At 37.6% G+C, this 14,538-nt stretch overlaps 1 protein-coding gene across 16 annotated transcripts in view; it reads left to right on the plus strand.

Moving 5' to 3' along the window:
• UNC79 (unc-79 homolog, NALCN channel complex subunit) overlaps positions 1-14,538 on the plus strand; it is a 116,973-nt gene that overhangs the window by 65,093 nt on the left and 37,342 nt on the right. For 14 of the 16 annotated variants that reach the window (XM_069858671.1, XM_069858678.1, XM_069858670.1 and 11 more), the window contains 5 exons: positions 2,263-2,370; positions 5,675-5,791; positions 7,692-7,775; positions 10,064-10,166; positions 11,917-12,057. In XM_069858671.1, coding sequence (XP_069714772.1) covers positions 2,263-2,370; positions 5,675-5,791; positions 7,692-7,775; positions 10,064-10,166; positions 11,917-12,057 — 553 coding nt within the window. The remainder of the gene's footprint in view (positions 1-2,262; positions 2,371-5,674; positions 5,792-7,691; positions 7,776-10,063; positions 10,167-11,916; positions 12,058-14,538) is intronic. The other 2 variants (XM_069858683.1, XM_069858673.1) reach the window with 1 other exon arrangement.

Consider the following 14,538-nt stretch of genomic DNA (forward strand, 5'->3'; position numbering starts at 1 on the left):
TGTGTTGTGTATATATAGCACCCGATGTGATCTGAGCTAGCTGAATGTTTTCAGGTGTTTATTTCTCGCAAGAAATGTAGTAACCATAAAGGTATTGTGCATGTGTGAGGGCCCATTTGAAAGGAAGCAGAGTTCTGTGACAAAAATATTGGTTCTGATGTCCGAGGTAGCAAGTGGCTTTTTAATGCAGGAAGTCAGAAAAATTATTGTATTTCTGTGCCTTTTTATCTGGCTAATCTAGTCCATGGTAAAATGATTCTCTTGTATGTCGTGATTTTTGGTCTTTATTTCTTCTGCAAGCATAATGCAGCAGAAAGCAGAGTGGATCACAAAGTGAGAATCTGAACAGGCCATAGACGTCAGAACTAAGAGCACCTGGAATTAACTGCAGTCTGTTTTTAGGATCAGACATACACATTTATTTAGGTTTTATACACTAAAAATTTTTGTAGACTTCTTTGTTTTGAGTATCCACAAAGTTTACAGGCTTATGTTTGTTAAAGGTTTAAAGTTCAAGCATGGCGAAAGCCATACAGTATTTCTGTGTATCACAAGTGTTTTCAGGTAATTTCAATACAGGATTTTGTTACTAATTTTTTCAGGTGGAGAGAAAGTATTTTAGTTGTTTCTTCAGCAGTTTTCCAACTGGATGTGTCAAATATTTTTTAAAGCTCTATGCTGCTGCCTCTTCATTTCTGTGGCTTTTTTTCTTCCACAGGATTGTTCCGTTATTGGAGTTCCACCAATCTTTTATAACATACTAATTAAAAAAAGGAAAGAATTCTTCAGGCCTCAGTTCTTTGTTGTCAGTGAATTGAGGGGGAATATTAATGCATTTCTGACCTCACTTCTTCTTTCTTAATTGCTTCACAGGGAACGATAGCGTAATTTCGTATTATGATATTCCACTTCTATAAGGAGAAATAATTCAATGTGGTCATAGTTATGCTGTTCCCTTTATGTTTCAGGCCCATTGTCCTATTTATGTTTCCAGTAAGCTGAAGAATTGCTGGAGCTTTGTAAAAACAAAAGAAAGCTGAGTGCTTCTGAACTTTACACGTAGGTTCTTAGAGAAGAATGGCCATGGAAGAACTGTGCAATTAGACTGAAATGCTTTCTTTGACCGTTAGTAAGGGCCAACTTTCATGCAGTAACTAGCGCTGTCATCCTTGAGGCTGCTTCGAAGGGCTGTCCCAGTTCCGAAATACCATGTGGAACTTAGGGTTATAGCATATATGATAGGCATTTGGCTGCAAGCATCTAAGTGTGTCATCGGAGGGGAGCATAAAGCATTCACTGTGACTCAAAGTGCTCACATTAGAGATTGATACAAGCAATTTAGATAACTAGGTAATTCAGTGACTTGGGTGGTTTAATCTATCACTTAAGTTCTGTTTTGCTTTGTTTAGAGTTAACAATAGTTTATTTGAGAACATGTGTTGTAATTCATTTAAGTAGGCTTAATATTGCCATTATAATGGACTGATTATAAATTTAAAGTCTTATTCAAGCTTTGTCAGGCTATTATACTTCCATGTGTTTTAGAAAGGCTTCTGATGTAACTCAGGCCTGACTTAAATATTCAGATGGGTTGTTTCTTCACATGGATGATGCTGTGTTACGGAGTTTCCTGCTGTGTTACGGAGACTTTTTACAACACAGATACATAATCATTTTTATAGGATATGCCGAAATCAGCCATCAACACTTGACAGTTTCTTTGCTTTATTCTTCTCATATTGACAGTATCAGTTATCATAAAATAAAAACATTAGGTTTAATGGCTTATTTTTCTTTTTAGTGATAGAATCGTAAACTTTTTGAATGTTTATGATCAACTGCTAGGTCAGCAGCCTTTTGAATGAAAAATGATAACAGGTTGGAGGTGAAGCTTTTAATAGATGCTAAGATGCCACTTAAACTAGCTTTACTTCAGTGGTACCTCTCTTATTTCCATGTTGATGGTTCTGATAATCAGTCTGTGAGCGGGATCAAAATCAAATTCTATGTGCATTTATTAGTTCTAAGCTCTAAAGAGCATAGGTAAAAATCTCCTTTAAAAAGTGATTGTAAGCAGTAGATCACTGTGCCTCTATAAAAATTCTTATGAATCACACACTCTGAATCCTTTTAAAACTGCTGGGAATGCCAGATGGTGAATGGATGACTGAAAAGATGTGAAAAAAAGGCATCCAGGGAGAATGTGGATGGAAAATATTTATTGATTCTAAATACTGAGAGTTTAACAATTTTCATATGCAGATCCTGCTGCCAAGGGGCTTTCAACACTGGAAATGCCAAGAGAGTCATCATCTGCACCAACCCTTGAAGCAGGTGTCCCGGAGACAAGTAGTCACTCTTCCGTGACAAGTAAGTTTACCTCAGGTTTGAGTATTAAATCTAAGTTGCTGTATTTGTGCCTCAGTTGCATATCGTGTATGGTAAATGCCTTCCCTTGAGTTTCATTGAATCTTGGAAGTACAACTGTGTTGGATATCATCAGATCTGTTAAATTGCTGATGGTCAGCAGGATTTTAGCAGTTAGTGGCTACAAGATTTGTCAAATGTGATTTTCCTTAATTAGAGTAAGTAGCAGCTAAGAGCAATATTTCACTATAGCTTAACATTTGTTTTTCAGTGAGAGAAAGCATTGTCAACTGTCAGTGCACAGAAGCAGAGGATAAGTGCTCCACAGGGCTGTTGTTATGGTCTTCAGTACATTTCTTGTTGGAAGGGGGAGGCATCTTAGGACACTAACAAAATCCAGAATGGCATGTGCATCTATTTAATGTTAAGTAGCATATCCAAAGATTGGTAGGGCAGGAGTCTGAGTAATAGAAAAGTGAGGGGAAATGATGACCTGCTTTGATACCAGTGAGCTGCTAGATCAGCTCAACTGTCTTGCTGAACTGCAATTTCAGTAGATTGCTGTAGAAAAGTTAAATTTAAATTTCAGAAATTCAGCGTCTGCTGATTTGATTTGAAGGGATGGCCGGCCTAATGAAGGAAGATGTTATTTTAGACATGCTAGATGATTACTCCAAATTAGAGGTTTCTTCTCCGGTTTTACCACAACCATCTTATGTCATGTGCATCTCATAGTCAGAGTACGTTTGCTGGCTACCTAATAGTATGGATATCACTTACTAAAGTAGTTAAAGAGGTGCCAGTTAAGACTTCCTCTGGTTTCACAGAGTGCTAGGTCTTCCAGTAAACTCCAATATAGGAAATCAGGAATAGTATCTAGATGATATTAAGTCTACATTCCTTTTCTCTTCGCCTCAGTTTCCAATGGCAAAAAGGGAGAGAAATACTTCCACATGTCTCTTGTCCATTTAGACTGAAATGTTTTTGACTTTCTACTGTGTGTCTTTCCAGTGCTTTGGATAATAAGCCCTGATCAGGACTGTGAGCACAAGGCACTTGCACTACACAAATAGATAACATTACTTGTATGGACAGTGCCTGGCCACAGAAAGCGTGCATCATTAACTTTTATAGCAGATTTTGCCTTTGGACTTCTAATCTTGAAGAGCGAATTCCACAACAACGGAGATTAACTAGATCACCAGCTAACACATGAAAGGCTCACCATCTACTATATCAAAGTTAATAATCTTCTCACGATTTTTAAGTTTCTTGTAGAAAATCTGATAAAGGAAAACTTTCCTTCCACGCCACTAATCAGTCATAGGCATGAAAATCATGTGCTGGTCCACAGCAACCTTTTCAAGCTACCAGCTCTCCAGGCTTTCTATTTCTTAGATTTTTTTTTTCTTAACTTATCAAGATTTGAAATCATGACTGGCCTTGAGAAATCAGGTAAATAAACCTGAAAATCCAAACCTGCTCAGCGGTAGCCTGGTTACGTGAGATATGCATGATTTTTTTTTTTTAATTACAATCACAAAAGCTGTTACGAAAATTCAAAGAGATAATTTTCTATATTTTCACAGTCATCTGCACTCCAAGCAATCTTGTCAGTTCTAACATTAATTGCTGTTCTTTCATCAGGAAATTCTACGCTTTATGAAGTGATAAAGCAGCTATTTAAAATCCTTGCCTTGGAAATGAGGGAAATTCTATTTTTCTCCTAATTTACTGTGAAAGGCAGCTGCATTATAACTTTTGAAAGTGAAACTGATCTCTTGGTCTGGTTCAGTTCCAGAAGTTCAGTTATACAAGGACTGCTTTGCAGCAACGCTGGAGAGGTTTGTACTTGGACAAAAACCAGAATTTAAGTGCACTCTGATGCATGGAAAGGTTATAATGAAGGAAAACTTAAAATACTGCAACCTAATAAAATAATTTCAGTGTTCAGGTTCCCACTGGAGTTAACAAAGCCTTTATTTGTTTTGTTAGGGAAGTACTCTGCTTTCTCTGAATTTGGAACTCTCAGAAATTGAGTAGAACAAGGTTTAGGAGAAGGCACTCAACCCCTCAGAGCTTTCTGAAAGTTGTAGTTTATCCCTTGTCTGTACTTCTGCATCATAGTTAATAACGTGAAATGCTGTGTTTATTTTCAGAGCTTAACTGAATAATGTTGGGAATTTTAGAACAGAACTACCTGATACTATGTTAATACTATTTTTAATGATGTTGAATTTATATGCAGATGAAAATAATTGTTACGAGAAGATTTTGCTTTGCTGCCCTTGCTTTGAGGCTCTTTTGAGAAAAGGACTTAAATAAATACTTAAGGCAACATTTTAAAAGCTTTCCTGCATGGAGAAGCATGTCAGCAGTCTCTTCATAGTGTAGGCAATGATTGTGGTTTCAGCAGTGGAAATACATTGCTCAAACCCAACTGCGAAAACAAATGTATTATATTAATTCAATTTAATTTTCTTAGGAATGGAGGGAAAAAAATAAGAAAGTCAGGAGTTGTATATGATCTGTTTCTTCCTCTATTTAAGCACTGAGAAAATACATGACAAAAAAAGTCTTAAATTTTAAATCCACAGTTGTTTTTTTTTTTGTGTATGTGTTTGTGCATTATCCAGTGAGACATATCTCTGAAAACAAACAATAATATCCATTTTAAGAAGTTCTGTACCTAGTTGGATGGGGAAAAATCAAATACACGTTGCTTGATAGCTCCATGTAAGAAGAATGGCACTGAAGTTACAAAAGGGACCCATCTTCAAAGACACGCTGACTTCACACTTAAGGATAATGTGCAGGTCATATTTCTGAGTGGTGGGTGTTTAGGAGGCCTGTTCAGGTTGTGTCACCCATGAAGGTGGGCTAGGATAGAACATGTCCCCCATACACTGCTGGGAGGAGATCAGATTTCCTTCCTTGGTACTTGGTATATGAGATTCAAGTATACATTTATCACCTGTCAGCATGGGAATTCTGGGGACATATCTTACACTTCACAGATACACAGTTATGAAGAGCTTTCATGATATTTGGAGACAAAAAAGCACTGACAGTTGACACAGCAGATGAGATCCTGAATCCAAGTCACTTATGACTGGTGTCATTTGGGCCAGAATAGTACCCTGTGTAGTTGTGTGAAAAGTGCATATTTACTAGAGCAAGATCCTTAGAGTTAAGCAGTCATGGTCTTTTCAGTATTTAACTCATGCTGGCTTGTAAGATCAGGGAGAAAGAGTAGTTCTACATGTTGTCTGAGCCCCTGAAATCCTTTTGCATTTCTGACTTGCAGCTCAGTTCAGACAAATGAAAAGAGGCTCTTTGGGAGCTCTGACAATGAACCAGCTAATGAAGAGGCAGCTGGAACACCAGTCTAGTGCTCCCCACAATATCAGCACTTGGGATACTGGTGAGCTGCATTTATTGTTCTTTATTTCTATTTCCTAAACCAATTACCTTCTGTATCAATCCATTGAAAAAAGTGAGTATTTCTATTCTGCCATTGCAGATAAGTAATCGATCTCAAGTCTAAAGTGAAACTCTACAGTGAGTACCAGATTCTTACCTGGTATGAATTGGAATAGTTATGTTTTTGGAAGGTAGTCTCTCTGCTACAGTGGTGCCCCCACAGTTTTATATTACTTGGAAGTATCACTGTTGATTTCATTAGGTATAGAATTTCATCCCTCGTACATGGAATCATTTCTTTGCATGTATGTTTACAATGGTGTTGGTACACCGAGGAATTGTGCCTTATACCAACCAGTTTTATTTCTCTTTAGAGAAGTTTCTGCCAGCTCATGCGGAAAACCGGAAGTTTCTGTTCACTCACTGACCTGTTTTTTCTGTTTTTAAGATGAAGGCAAAACAATGAAAACTGAATTAAGCACATCATTTTGTCATTGCTGAAGTGTTTTATTTGGGTTTTTTTTCTATGAAAGGTTTTCTGTTATGACCAAACTCATAGCAGATGTCACTGAACAATTAATTCAGTTTGTTATAAATGCTAGATATTTTAGTGCCCATCTTGATGTAAGTGACGTTACAGAATTGTGCTTCTTAGGAATTTATCAGCAGATCCAGATGCATCCAGAGAAAGAAATGCTTAAAACATTATATGGAACTTTGCATGTTGAATGAATGTCTCACCACCAGTTCTGGACAGCCAAATTAAAATTTTGCTTAATTCAGTCTTCAGTGTCAACTTCCTTTGAAGTAAATCATAGAGCTGAAGAATGGCTAATGGCATGGTATTTAGTTCAGGATTATGCTTTCTTCTCCAGTCTGCTGAGTAGCATATTCAGCATGAGATCCTAAAATTATAAAGGTGAGAATTTGTCAATGATAAAAATGGGGTTTTTTTGTGGTATCAGCAGGTAAGTTTATTGAGGGGTCTGAGGTGGTATCACCTCGTTTCTCAGGCAGGGGTATAGAGATGAAAAAGTTATTGCTTTTGTTCTACAAGAAGCAGTTAGCCTGTATTCAAGAAGAACTTGTCAGTACTCAAACCACTTAGGTCTTGTTAATCTTGTTCCAAGTCAACCAGCTTTCTTCGCAACATCTATGACTTTTCCCTCCAGCACTCATTCCCTCTAAAGGCCTCCAAGCAAAACAAAATGTTATTTTCAGGAAAACTTTGCATATCTTGGTCTCTCTTTCAACCACTAGCTTCAAAGTAAAATTATTATTTGGGCAGAAAGCAGGTTGTTGGGGTTTTTTTCAGGACAAGCGTTCAGAATGACTATTTGTCATTTCAATGTCAAACCACAATTTTAAGGTTTATTATACTCTCATCCTACATAAGTATATGATGTGTGCTTGATTCATGCATGATTTTTTTTTGCTTTTACATTGGTAGGTATCACGTATCTTTTTCATTTCCTCTTTCAAACCATTCTTTTCCCAAGCTCACTATCTGTAATATAAAGTAATTATGTGTCTAGCTTCTGTCAGCACAAACTATACTTGATTTCAAGTCTCTTGGTATTTCTAACCACTGTCTTTCTCTTTTTGTGACTCATATTCCTTATCTTGTTGCATCTTTACAGCTAGCACTTCTTTTTTTGTTTAATGATGCTTTTCTCAATGCTTTTTTTTGGTATTAGGTTATCTGTGTCCTTTTTCCTTTGTGGACTTCTTTCATCTTTCTCTCCTCCTGTTCTATGTTGAAAAAATTAACTCTCTTCTTTGTTTTTTTCAATAGCTGTTGTATTTGTCTTTCTGTTGTTTTAACTGTGTAAGACTTGTGGTGCCAGTAGCAGATGCTGGATTTGTAGTTCTGGAGACTGAAGTTCTGTATTTATTCACAGAGCAGATACAGCATGGGAAGCGGCTGTGCAATGTTCCTGTTTGCCTAAACCCTGACTTGGAGGGGCCACCACTCAGAATCAGAGGTTAGTTAAGTGTCCATTTGACCCGCTGTCTCTGCTAAGACTGCCAGAAAGGTTTTTTGGTTAGTACCGCATGGAGCTGAATTTTATGTTCCATTCAGCTGTATTCAAGTTCTTAACTGTCTTGCACAATGTAGGTTATTGAAAAATTATTAGAGAAGACATTTCATTCAAGACAGATACAACTGATAAGTAGTACTGGGTTACTGCTAGTACTTATTTTGGCTGTCAACCTGGAAATAAAAGACCATCTGCAGAGTGTGGTGGAATCTAATTTCTTATAAACTCTCTTCCCCTGCAGCTGAAATGCATCCAGACTTTCTTACAGCCCTGCAGTGGGATAGTGACCTGCCCTCTTTACCTAAATCATGTTTTTTTTCTGCTAGTCAATGTATGAGAGAGGACATTTTTATTTTGATACTTATTTAGATAAGTCCTATTCGAGCACTGTAGTCTGCATTATAACAGCATTTGTGTGCTGACATGGGACTTAACATCTGGAGAACATGACAGTGAAACTTCCAAAGTCATGGTAGAGGGATCTTGATAATTTGTGAGAGGGAAAAAAACCCTGGGTAGAAATATATGAAAATCTACTGCTACTCCTTGTGTTCTGGATCTTGTCATAAATTACTGAAGAATGTTCTGGACTTCCTAGAGCATCTACTCATGTGCAATAAAGTCTCAGGGAACAATTATGAAGGACTGAACTCTGTATGTAGAAGGTATTTCCTTCCATGCTTAGTAAAATGACTGTTTAAAATCCATCTTACTCTTGTGAAACAAGCCCTCATCACTCCATGTATTTAGAGTTCAGAAATTGTGGGAGCTTTTTAGATTTTTTTTGCCAGAGAGCTGTTACTACATTTGCTTTCCCTGTAGTAAATAGGATTATCTTATCAGAAATTCCATCTGAACCTAGGTTAAGTGGGGAAGCTTCCTCCTGTTTCCATAGATAAATATTATCAGAACAGGCTAATGTTAACATCAACTCTGAATCTGTAGATTGAATCAACCATCAAGAAAGTTGATAATGGATTATTTAATCTGCGATTGAATTGACATTGAAAGGGCATTGGTACTCTTTTCAAAATTGGATCACAAAATGAACTTTTCATAGATTGATCTTTAGAATAAGATACTCTTGGGGACAGCTTATATATGTATTGATGGTGTCTACCAGCTGAGCTCTCTGAATTTATAATTGGAGCTGGACAATATGGGGACAGGAGTAATGTCTCTATTGTGTCAGCTGCATGTGGCAATCAAAAGAGATATTTTTCTTTAAGAACTGAATCTCTCTTTCTGTCTTAGTGACCTGGAGAACAAAACTGCTAGCAGTCTTTAAATCATCATCACAAGGAATCTTGGATAAATGTCATAGCTTGCATATCACAAGAGCTTTGATCCAAGTTCCTGATGGCTCATGAGTCTGATTATTCTTCTTGAGTTTTTTTTGCAAGCAGACTAGCTGAAGAGTTACGCTTCTGGATGATTTTTTATGTAATCACTATTGTCTGCTTAATGAAAACAAAGGGGCCAAGGTGGGAAAATCACAATACTGGAGAGATGTTGGACTGTTAGACTACCCTGTATTGCTGTAATTCTGGAAAGCAGAATCTGAGGAAGCAAAGAGTTTGAATCTTCCATTGTGCATAACTTCTCCTCTTAAAACAAGCATCCATCAGAAATTAGGTGCACAAAAAGTGCCAGCAGAAAAGGGAACCCTGTATGTTGGCATGATTACAGTGGCAATATCCCCAGCTAAACAACTTGCCTTCAAAGAATTAAAATGCTTGTGAATACTTTCAATGGAAACCATCTCTAATCATTCGCCCTCCAATATTCTCAATGTTTCTCAACTCCTTATGAGTTATTTCTTCTACCTGTCTTTTCTTGATTTCTCTCCAGTGCCTCTGTTAGGGGTGGTATGCATAGATTGATGACTTACCATTGAGACATATGAGGTCATTCCCTTCTTCGTGTCGCTGAGAACTGTGAAAAGGCAGTTCCTTAGAAGTATGTGGGAAGACTGCTCATCTACTGCTGTCCAGTCTCATAGTAACTGGAGAATTGTCCTCTCTCCCTAAAAAATTAGTAGATACAGTTACGTCTACCTTCCTGGAGTTTTTCTTCTTTGTTATCTTTTTTATTTCTAAACACAGTATAAAACCTTTATGTCTCTTCTTTAGAAGTCTGATCTTTAAGTACTTTGGATTTATGTTTAGTGATTTTCTTTTCATTTATTTCCTTTTTTTTTTTCCTTCATTTTTCCCCCTAATTGCTTTAAGGTGCCACAAAATCCAGCTTGCTGTCAGCACCCAGTATAGTCAGTATGTTTGTACCTGCACCAGAAGAATTTGCTGATGACCAACCCACTGTGATGACTGACAAGTAAGTTCTCTTTCTGTTTCTTTCAAAGAACTAGTTCAGTTTTGAATCAGTTAAGTGAAGTATGCATGTACTTTATGGAAATATAAAGTCCATGCTATAATTTATCTCTATGCTAATCTTTTTTTTTTTCTTTTACCCCAAGAAAAACATTTTCTAAACATTGCCAGCAAGATGTGCTTTTCATTCATTAGGATCTCCGCAAGTTTGCATGGGTGAAATGATGACTCAGGCTATTGTGTGTTTTTGGAGGGCAGAGAAAGCACTTTCCATCCTACTTTATATCAAGGGTTTGTTGTGATCCATCAGAAACCACTTGTGCCTCAAAAATAAAACACTCTTTTTTAAAATTCCTTTGGGTTTCTGTTGAAACATTGATATTTGCCAACATAGCATTTTTAATGTTCATACTCATCTCAAAAGCCTTTCAAACTTTTGATTGTTGGTTAAAATGCCTCTAAAGGAAGTGTTAAACATAAGTGTACTCATTTAATGGAGAAGTAAAGTAGCCAGCGGGGATCTATGCGTTGATTTGTTCAAAAACTGGGCAGAGAAACTGTAAGTTCTTTCTTGTGCTTCTGCGCTCAGTCCAGTAGACAGACATGCCAGGATGATCACTGGAGAAAGAGAGGGTCATTGTGCAGGCTCTGAGTGGAACTGGACCTTATTGTGTGACAGTGTGAAGCATCCCAAAAGTTAGGCTTATCTTGGGCACTTCCTTTGGCTGTTTCACAAAAGCTTTAGCACCATATATTAACTTACAGACCAGTTGAGCTTGACTTGCCTGACATCGTTGGCATATTTTGTTTCTGTTCTGTAACAGAGGCAAGAAAATTGCCTTACAGTTCCATTAAGTTTAAAATATCACAATCTGTTGGAGTCATTAGCAACTGATTGATCACATTAAGCCAGCTTTCCTTCTGGGTTGAGATAAGCCAATTTCCCACACTGATTTCCCTTTTTCATAAGTTTTTAAAACCTGTCTCATCTCTCCTAAATCTGACATCGCCTTTATAATTAGACATTATGGAGCCCTTTCAGAACTTCATCAGTTGTCTTTGAGCATTTCAGGGAGGATAAGTGACTCAGCAGCAGTTTTGCCCTGGGAACGGAGACTTCTCTGAAATCTGAGGTTCTGTGCCCCTGAGAGGTCTTTTCATTTCTTTCTTAATAGCTGTAACTGCTGTGGGAACCAATCGGATCATTGTTTCCTAATTGTATAATTTGTTATTCGTAAGTCATGACTGACAGGAAGGACAATGTGAAATTGTTTCATCTGTCTAAGATCATCTGTGAGTGTCATCGTTTGTGTCCATTCTGCTAAGTAGAAGAGTGCCAGGGACTTAAGCCCTTGCCTGAGCCCAAGTCTCACGAGGCTGGAGCTCACATTGCTGAGGGCTAGTCCTCACTGCTGCAGATTTCTCTTGGGTAATGCAAACTGAAGCAGTCTGACATGGGCTAAGGGAATTAGCTAACAATTACCAATGAAGGACCCAAAACAAGGCCTGGCCCTCTTTCATTTGTCAGTGAAGAAGCAGCCAGTGCAGCTAGTGAGAAGCTTTATTAGCATTTGAAAGCCATAGTCTGTTATTAATTATGGAAGGATCAAAATGAGATTATTTTTCTAAATACATTTTGAATAGAATGTACTACGTAATAATACCTTAAAAAGACAAAATTATGCACAAGTATGCATATAGTAATACTTTGTTTTATATTTGTTAATGTCTGTTTTTAAAACTGTTATTTGCAGGTGCCATGACTGTGGGGCTATTCTTGAAGAATATGATGAAGAAACACTAGGCCTGGCCATAGTTGTGCTCTCAACCTTCATTCACCTTAGTCCAGACTTGGCTGCTCCTCTGCTTTTGGACATCATGCAGTCTGTAGGAAGGTAAATCTGGGACTTCCCTCTCTCCCATACAAATGTGAGAATTTTGTGCCTATAATTTGGTTTACATAAACGTCACTATGTGAAGTTACATGTTTTAGAACTCCTAAGTGAATAAGGTCTGGTTCTGTCTGCTTCTTTATTACACAAAATGTTACAAATTTCTAATGTAACTTCCTCCTCTGTCACTTTAATTTTGGGCAACTCCTTTGATGTCCTCTCGTTTTACTCTGCAAAGGGAGGATCTGGCTCAGGAATCTTCCTAGCTTGTCCCTCCTTAAGCAGTGATGTAAAGAATTAATTCGTTTTTCTGCAGTACCCTTATCTTCCTTGAATGCCATATTTATTACTTGAAGAGCAATTGATGCAGCATTCTCTCTGGTGAGCTTCTTGATCCTGTTTTATTTCAGCCCAAATTTACTGTTGTTTCTTATTCTTTGTGCTGGTTGCTTCTTGAACCATTTCCTGGCCTGCCACCTTGTGGTTATTACATTGGATTTGTCAGAATTTATGCTATTTTCTGCTTTAATTTGAGATATGACTTCAGCTTTTTGAAACAAGCCTTCTTTTCTCTTACAACCTCCCTCACCTTTCCTTTGTTCTGCTCTGTAGAAGTCTAGCTTAACAAGTGAGGTACCTTGGCCCTGTGCTTCCAATGTAATGTTAAGTTCTTTGCCTCTCGTAAAGACTGAGTTCTCTTGGCTCCCCTCTTTTTTTGTTGCTTTGTCAGAATTTCTCACTTTTATATAGTTCCTGCTTTCAAAGTTAGGCACAGATGTGGTCAGCTTCTGAATTTTGTTGCTCATGGAGGACTGTTGACTCCTAGGTGTGATTGTTCATTAGCATACCTGAGCTCTTCAGGCTTTTCAACTATATTTTGTATACTAGATAAAGAGTTGCATCTCCTTGTGAGGGCTTCCTAACCAGCTGCTGCATGAGATTGTCTCTGATAAAATCTCAAGCATCTGGTGGCTATTATTTTTCTCTTGTGACTTTTACTAAGGTGCATGGGATAATTGAAGTGCACCATTACTGTTGCATTACTTGTCGTTCCAGACTAAGAGGTGGGAGGAATGTGTTGGGGATGTTTCAGAATAAACTTCTGAGCAGCAGTGAAAATGCAGAAATGTTGTACAGCTCTCCTTTTCCATGTTCTTTTCAGTGACTGAAATAAAAATTGCTTGACTGTGACTTGTGCAGGGGCACAACTCTTTGGAGTCTTGGCTCTCCACTACCTCCCCATTCCATGTAAACACAGCAGCTGTTCAAGTCCTGCATTCCATTAATTGCAAGGAAGCAGTTCCCTGCTGTCACTGCTAATGAACTCTGATGGAAGCAAAGTTTCTAATCTAGACAGACACTATCAATTCTATGTGATACTTGTAAATACAACAGTGCTACAACCAGAGAGAACAAATAATTTGGAAGATAAATTATCAAGGAACGAGGGCTGAGCGGGCTACCTTTTTCTGTGCTTTGTGGAAGAAATGCTACATCTTAGGGGTGAGACACATGATTGTTTAAGAGCAGTGGATGGCATGAAACACGAGGTATTGGTAAATGTAGTGTGTTATTCCAACTGGCAGTGATTTCTGTTAAATTCTAATCCCACTAGGAGGCTCCCCACAGAGGAATTATTTTGAGTACATGCAAAAGAAGTAGCATATACACGCAGAGACACGTTCAGGTGCCTCATGTATATACGTCACTGTCTTTCATCAAGCAGTGCCATATAATTACCTCCAAATACCCATCTAGTGACAGAGATGAGAATGAGTTAGGCTTCTTGCATTTTTATTCTTAGAAAAAAACCTACTATTACGATATTCAGAAGAAGAAACAAGGAGTTACTAAATCCAGGGTCTTTCAGAATACCTAAAAATGACACAGAGTTCTTGAAAATTTTTTATGTTCCCATGGGTACAGATAGGCATCTAATGGGATTTTCAGAAGAGAAAAAGCTCTGGGTTCAAGTTACTGACAATGAGAGATTGACACGTTTATAAGACTCTGACATGCACTTAACTTTACACTCTAGTTCCTGAATTAAGATTTTTGAGTTGTTGATTCTTATTTCATTGATTTCCAGTGAAATTTAGGTTTCTAAGCATCAAAGCTTGAAAATGGCATTTAGGCTCTTGAGTCGTTGAGGAGCTGTGAAAAGCTTAACTTCTGTATAAATTTGAACACATCCATTCACTGTCTATTGTCCATTTGCTGTTTTGCTTTGTGGTCTGCAAAGTGGAAGTAAGGATGTGGGTTCATGGCCTTCGTGCAGAAAAACGTTTAGAGCAGTAATGATAAATACATAGAAGCTGTAAATTTTTAAAAAAGTTTCATTTGTTCCCAAGAGTTCAGTGTAGTTCATGTCTCGTGAAGTTTTACCAAAGTTAGAAACCAAATGTTTTGTTTATCATAAAAATCCACACTTGCATTATTGGATTCAAAAGGAGAGAGAAACTTTATATAGGGCTTTGATTTCTT

The sequence above is a fragment of the Phaenicophaeus curvirostris genome, chromosome 5, assembly GCF_032191515.1.
Source record: "Phaenicophaeus curvirostris isolate KB17595 chromosome 5, BPBGC_Pcur_1.0, whole genome shotgun sequence".
Taxonomy (NCBI): domain Eukaryota; kingdom Metazoa; phylum Chordata; class Aves; order Cuculiformes; family Cuculidae; genus Phaenicophaeus; species Phaenicophaeus curvirostris.